Consider the following 7129-nt stretch of genomic DNA (forward strand, 5'->3'; position numbering starts at 1 on the left):
AAAAAAAAAAAAAAAAAAGAAAAGAAAAAGAAAAAAATATATATATCTAGGGCCAGATGTGGTGGCATGCACCTACAATCCTAGCTCCTTGGGTGGCTGAGGTGGAAGGATCGCTTGAGCCCAGGAGTTCAAAGCTGCAGTAAGCTATGACTACACCACTGCATTCCAGCTACAGAAACTCAATGGGCAAGAGAGGAAGATCCTGTCTCTAAAAAATAAAAATATGTAAATAAAAAAATAAACATTAAATTTGGTTAAAAATTCAGTTTCTCAGTTATCCTAGCCACATTTCAAATGCTCCGTAGCCACCTGGCTAAGTGGCTACTGAATTGAACAGCACAAAGAGAGATCATTTCCAGCATCACAGAAAGTTCTACTAGATGGTGCAGCCTTAGATGAGTGAATAAAAGGCCTCCTGACCATAGGACAACAGCCTCCCTTTCGAGCCTCCCCCACTTCCACACTCCTCTACATCCACATACAAAGCTTCTGCCACAGAGTACATGCCACCTCCAAACACACTCTCCATTTCATTCTTCCACACTGGAATCCACTTCTCCCCTTCCTGGTCCACAGATATTCTACTCATCCTTATCAACAAATGCTTTTTCCTGAATGAAGCTCTTCCTAGCACCCCATCTTCCTCTGACCTTAGCAGAATCAGTTGCTCTGACAGTCCGTTGTTTGTACTCTTCCATTTCAGCAAAACCTCTGGATTACAATTCACTGTGTGTGCTATGTCCTTGCCACAAGATTACCAGCTCCTGGTAAACAGGGATTCTGTACTCATTTGATGCTTCCCAGGGCCTAGCAATAATAGCCTGCTGCAAAGAGTAGAAATGTCAGTCAATGCTCATTCTTTGAAGCCTACTGAATTCCACTGAAAGAGTTTACAGAAACTCAAGGTGCTGATTTTACACTTCAGTATATCAAATGCACTAAGAAGGTGAGGTAAAGCGGATTAGAATCTGGAAGTCTCACAACCCACTACTGTACAAAACGGAATGATGGTGATGGCTCTGAAATACATTTTTAAGAAAGGAGAATGGAGGAGAGCTTCCAGACTGAAAACTGGGCAGTGGAGGTGAATAAAGGTGAGGTGGGGCCAAAGGGTAGACCACTGAGAGTTAGGTGGGAAAAAAACAGCAGGAACTGAGCCCCTCCCATCCAACTCAAAGCTTTAAGCTTGGCAAAGGAAAGGGAAGGACTGCATCTCTAGAAATTTGTGCCTAAACCATTGTCTGAGTCACTCTATGGAAAAGACATTTCTACTAAAACTTTATTTTAAATAACACAGTCAAATTAGACTGTTTAGGCTGGGCGCAGTGGCTCACGCCTGTAATACCAACACTCTGGGAGGCTGAGATGGGCAGATCGCTTGAGCCCAGGAGTTCAAGGGCAACATGGAGAAACCTCATCTCTACAAAAAAATACAAAAATTAGCAGGGCATGGTGGCATGCACCTGCAGTCCCAGCTACTCAGGAGGCTGAGGTGGGAGGCTCGCTTGAGCCTGGAAGGTTGAGGCTGCAGTGAGCCGAGATCCCAACACATCACTGTGCTCCAGTCTAGACAACAGCATGAGACCCCATCTCAAAAACAAAACACAAACAAAGATTCTGGTTAAATCTAAATAACCAAAAGCAGCTCTATGTATCTCAATCATAATCTAACCGGAGGAAACAAACGCCAAGGCTGGGGGAGCCTTAATGTTTGGAGCCTCTACTGTTTTTTCACTCCTTATAGATTTAAGGACTCATGTCTGTGAGTTGTAGTGTCCTAATCTGTAGGAGAGTTAAGTCTAAGTTCCTAACCATAGAATGAACGAGCTGATGAACTTTCCAGGGTCTGCCTGCATGACAAGAAACGGCTGTTCCAGTGCAGAGCTGGTAACAGGGAAACTGAGTTGCCTAACATCATTTGCTTCTGATAGTAAATGTGTATGTAATAAAAAGATTTTATTAAGTAGATCAATTTCGTGGGAGAAATGCAATAAGGGGCCAATACCATTTTCAATACCGAATGACTACAGTTAAGTCCTCCTGAATTCAAAGTTAGCTGGACTTCGCTGTTGAATTAAGGAGAGTACTTGCAGTATGTCCTGTGCCAAAATGGCCTTGGGATTTGTTTTTTCCCTTACTGATTTGTACAAGCAACCCCTTCCCCCATCCCAAAAAAACCCCCAGAAAACTACAAACTACATTGACTAAATTGTGGTGGATTCAGAGTTAATAATTATATAGTGGGGCCGGGCACGGTGGCTCAAGCCTGTAATCCCAGCACTTTGGGAGGCCGAGGCGGGTGGATCACAAGGTCAAGAGATCGAGACCATCCTGGTCAACATGGTGAAACCCCGTCTCTACTAAAAATACAAAACATTAGCTGGGCATGGTGGCGCGTGCCTGTAATCCCAGCTACTCAGGAGGCTGAGGCAGGAGAATTGCCTGAACCCAGGAGGCGGAGGTTGCGGTGAGCCGAGATCGCGCCATTGCACTCCAGCCTGGGTAACGTGAGTGAAACTCCGTCTCAAAAAAAAAAAAGTAATAATAATAATAATAATTATATAGTGTCTTGCATTTCAAAAGTTAAAATTCAAAACGGAAATCTCACTATAGATATCTAGTATTCTGGAACAGAAAGAGACAAGGGTATCAGGTGGGGGATGGGAGTGTATGGGGAGTGTCGGGGTGAGGGTATGTGGCGGCTGGTTAGGAAGAGGGCCACTGTTCACCACAAAAACTTTCCCTTCCCTGCAGGAATTGTAACCACGTAACAGCTGTTGGTCAGCGCTAGCATCCATCCAAATGGAACAAAGTACAAAAGCCACCTGTCCCCAAAATTAAGTATTAGAAGTGCCAGAGACGGAAGAGCGCAAACTGCAATAAGTATCTAACATTAACAGTCCCCTTCCACATCTTCACAATACCTCCTGGGCTCCATGACCTGGTAGAAACCTCTGCATTCTACCATCCCCCTTGCCGAAAAAGTGAATCTAGTTTCTTTTTTTTTTTTTTTTTTCTGAGACGGAGTTTCGCTCTTGTTACCCAGGCTGGAGTGCAACGTCGCGATCTCCACTCACGCAACCTCTGCCTCCTGGGTTCAGGCAATTCTCCTGCCTCAGCCTCCTGAGTAGCTGGGATTACAGGCACGCGCCACCATGCCCAGCTGATGTGAATCTAGTTTCTATCATTGACCAGGCCTTCTCCAAAGGCTCTGACATTCCTAAATCAACCCTCTAGCTATGTTATTTATTGATTATTGGGAACAGCTTTTTTGAGATACAGAAAGAGATATGTGCAAAGGAAAAGTAAATTCTGTATTTCCTATATCCTATATTTTGTTGTCAGTACCTATACATAGTCTTGCTCTGTCACCAGGCTGGAATGCAATGGCACATCTCAGCTCACTGACACCTCTGGCTCCCGGGTTTAAGCGATTCTCCTGCCTCAGCCTCCCAAGTAGCTGGGACTACAGCCTCGTGCCACCACGCCCAGCTAATTTTTTGTATTTTTAGTAGAGACGGGGTTTCACCGTGTTAGCCAGGATGGTCTCGATCTCCTGACCTCGTGATCCGCCTGCCTTGGCCTCCCAAAGTGCTGGGATTACAGGCGTGAGCCACCACGCCCAGCCTTTTTTTTTTTTTTTGAGACGGAGTCTCGCAGTGTCTCCCGGGCTGGAGTGCAATGGCGCGATCTCCGCTCACTGCAACCTCCGCCTCCCAGGTTTAAGAGATTCTCCTACCTCGGCCTCCTCAGTAGCTGGGATTGCAGGTACCCACCACCATGCCAGGCTAATTTTGTATTTTTAGTAGAGATGTGGTTTCTCCATGTTGGTCAGGCTGGTCTCAAACTCCGACCTCAGGTGATCCGCCCACCTCAGCCTCCCAAAGTGGTGGGATGCCCGGCTGGGCTATAACTTTTCTAGTAAACAAAGAAAATGTATTTCTCCTGCCAGTTTATGATTTCCACTGGAAAAACAACTATTTCCTAGAAAAGGGAATACACTGGGCTAGAAAACGAGCTCCATTCCTTTCACCTGGTATTTCTAGTATACATAAACATATCCTGAGGAAAAATTAGACACTTCAATGCATAAATAGTGGTATACACATACAACGGAATGCTACTTGCTCATAAAAAGGAATGAAGTGCTGCTACATGCAACAGTGTGGATGAACCTTGAGAACATTACGCTAAGTGAGAGAAACTAGGCACAAAGACCACATATTGTAGGATCCCATTTATATAAAATATCCAGGATAGATAAATCCATAGAGACCGAAAGCAGATTGGTGGTTGCCAGGGGCTGGGGAAGAAGAGGACAGAGAGTAACTGCTTAGTAGGGATGGGGTTTTCTGTTTTGGAACTAGATAGAGGTGGTGGTTGTACAACATTACAGGTGTACTAAATGCCACTGAATTATTCACTTTAAAATGGCTTTTGCCATGTCAATTTCAACTTATTTAAAAATCAATATATTTAAATAGAGGATAATGGGCAAAACAAGATGTATTTGTGAAAAGGCAGCCCTAAAACTCCTAGGGAAAAGATAAGTATTTTTGCTGGCACTCAGTTTCTGCTCTCGTTGACAACAGAAGTTCAAGCGCTAAGTTGTATAGACTTTGCCATTACGCTGTGTCTATGTGTGCATAGGGGAAAAACGGGAAAAGGAACAGAAAGTGAAAAAAGAATGGTAAAGCTCTGCCAAATGCAAGGAAGGAGGGGTGATTCCCCCCACTGCACCCCACCCAACTTGGCACCAGGAGAACGCTCCCATTAGGGTTTCGAAATGCCAGCTGGAGCTGGAATCAGCACAAGCAAGCTTCTCTGCCTGGATAAAGAGCAAGCCACCCAGCAAGAAAAGCTGGGGTGCTCCATTTGCTGCCCATAATGTCATCAGAACCACCCTCTGGTCAAAAGCTCTGAGCTGGCTCACATCAGCATCTGTGACTTGCTCTCCCAGGCCAGCCAGCCTAACAGCAAGAGCTTGTTACATACAGCTCAACTGTGCCCCTCCTCCTAAGGGGCTCCCCTCTGTTTCATCCCACCTGCCTTCCAAGAGTCCTGCCTCCAACCAAGGGTGCCATGGCTTACAGATTTAAAAATGGGGCCAAGTCTCTCCCAAGAACATAATTATTATTATTATTATTTTTTTTTTTTAAGGCATTCCAAGATGCCCTCGCAACTTTCCCCAGTGCATCCTGAAAGAATACCTTCTCAGGATCTCTTTCCTTACAGGCCGACTCAACAGCCTGTGTACCTCTACACACAGACATACACACTGCATTGCTGCCTGGGACACCTGCTCCACAGAGGGGCAGGAATAAGGCCCACACTGCCAGCTTGGCACCGCTATCCAGCCACAGTCACCCTAGCCCACCTAACCAACCTAGCGTCTCAAAGGCCCCTCAATCGCTTGGCATCATGCCTCTGCAACCTCCCTGACACCAAAACTGTCACAAGTGTTCCTCAGCTAAACACCGGCGCCCCTTTAGATCCTGTCCACGCCAAGCACAGACGCCCCTCTCGGGACCCCTCAACTCTTGGCAACAACACTCCTTCAGACCCCTCCAGCCAGGCCTCGACGACCCCCAGGCCCCGGCATGGCCCAGACGCCCCCTCCCCCTTACCTGCGGGGGTTCAGCCCTGGCTGACACCGGGCTGGGCAGCGCCTGGAGGAGCAGGAGCGCCATGCCACCCAGGAGCCTTCTCCTCTCCATCCCCCTCCTGCTCCTGCTCCTCCACCACGGCGCCGCCACCTCCCTCCTCCTCCTCCCTCTCCACCTCTACCCTCTTCTTCCTTCTTCCCTTCTTTTCCTGTTTGACTCTCCCCTCCCGCTTCCGGCCCTGCTCCACCCCGCCCCACGCAAAACACCCTCCCAGACATGCGGGAGACTCTCCAGTTCCAGAGCGTCACTGGCCTTTGCCCTTTGTCCATTGATCAGGATGGCTGTCGATCAAAAATAAGTCCCGCCTTCTCTTGAAGACGAAGCAATGCAGCCAGTAAAAAGTAAGAGGAAGCCGGGTCATCTTGAACACTGCGAGGAGGTGTATAATACGTCCCACCCCGCAGAGAGTGGCGGAACTAGATTCGATAAGGGGGCGGGGCCATCCAGATGGTGGATGGAAAAGTCTATTTCTGATGTAGCCATCTTGAGCGTGGCGGAAGTAACAGTTTTTCAGTTTTTCCACAGCAAAAAAAGAAAAGAGGTATTCAAGGTGTTGGAGAATAAATTATTCCTAAAAGGCAAACAGGCGGTTCTGAAGAAGAAAACAATTGTAATGTAAAAATCTTTTAATGCCTTTTGTCTCGAAGCATAGCACCATTACCATAATGCCTCTCTTCGTCTCAACTGCCCAAACGGCAGCTTAGGTCCATTTGAATTCCCTAGACGACAGTACCTTTATCTGAGGCGTAGTGCTTCCGTCACCCCAAGTTTCATGGACAAAATTCTGGTTCCACCTCACAAACCGCTCTGAAATCCACCATCCATTTCTTCAATCCATGCTCTTCTTCATGGTTAAATACAAATGGCTTCCCTGCTGCCCTGCAAGCCAGTTCTTCCCTCTCAAATTTCTGCCACACACCACAGCTGTACCACATTAAACCAAATATTATTACATCATGGCCTCCTCTTTTAAATACTGCAACTACCTACAGAATAGAGAGTCTAAACTTCCCAAAGTGGTCCTCGCTGTGACCTCATCCCTGTCTACTCTTTATCTCACCTCTCACCACTACATTTTCCCACACATTCCACTCAGGCGGACCACTGAAGAGCTGCCCAGTAACTTCATTTACACATTACAGATACAGATCCCTGCTTACAAACTCCCAGCCCCTACTCCTTGTTTCGTCTTCTGGATTCTTATAATATTTACACCTGCCTGCCTGGTTTGCAGCTTTTTGTACAGCATACCAGGTCTTTCTTCTTCTTCTTTTAAAGCCTATAACAAAGGCTCAACCAGGAGCTTGATCAATGTTGGTACAATAGCCAGGTGTGGTAGCTCATGCTTATAATCCTAACCCTTTGGGAGGCTGAGGCAGGTGGATCCCTTGAGCTCCGGAGTTTGAAACCAGCCTGAGCAGCATGGCAAGACCCTGTCTCTACCAAAAAAAAAAAAAAAGGCC

The 7129-nt window shown here is 46.7% G+C and overlaps 1 protein-coding gene across 1 annotated transcript in view; it reads right to left on the reverse strand.

Moving 5' to 3' along the window:
* Nucleotides 1-5870, reverse strand: part of WBP1L (WW domain binding protein 1 like) — an 81296-nt gene extending 75426 nt beyond the window's left edge. Inside the window, exon 1 of the mRNA XM_017531091.2 lies at nt 5628-5870. Coding sequence (XP_017386580.1) covers nt 5628-5717 — 90 coding nt within the window. The 5' untranslated portion in view covers nt 5718-5870. The remainder of the gene's footprint in view (nt 1-5627) is intronic.
* Nucleotides 5871-7129: the final 1259 nt, after the last annotated feature.

This window comes from Cebus imitator, unplaced genomic scaffold (assembly GCF_001604975.1).
Source record: "Cebus imitator isolate Cc_AM_T3 unplaced genomic scaffold, Cebus_imitator-1.0 Scaffold71, whole genome shotgun sequence".
Classification (NCBI taxonomy): domain Eukaryota; kingdom Metazoa; phylum Chordata; class Mammalia; order Primates; family Cebidae; genus Cebus; species Cebus imitator.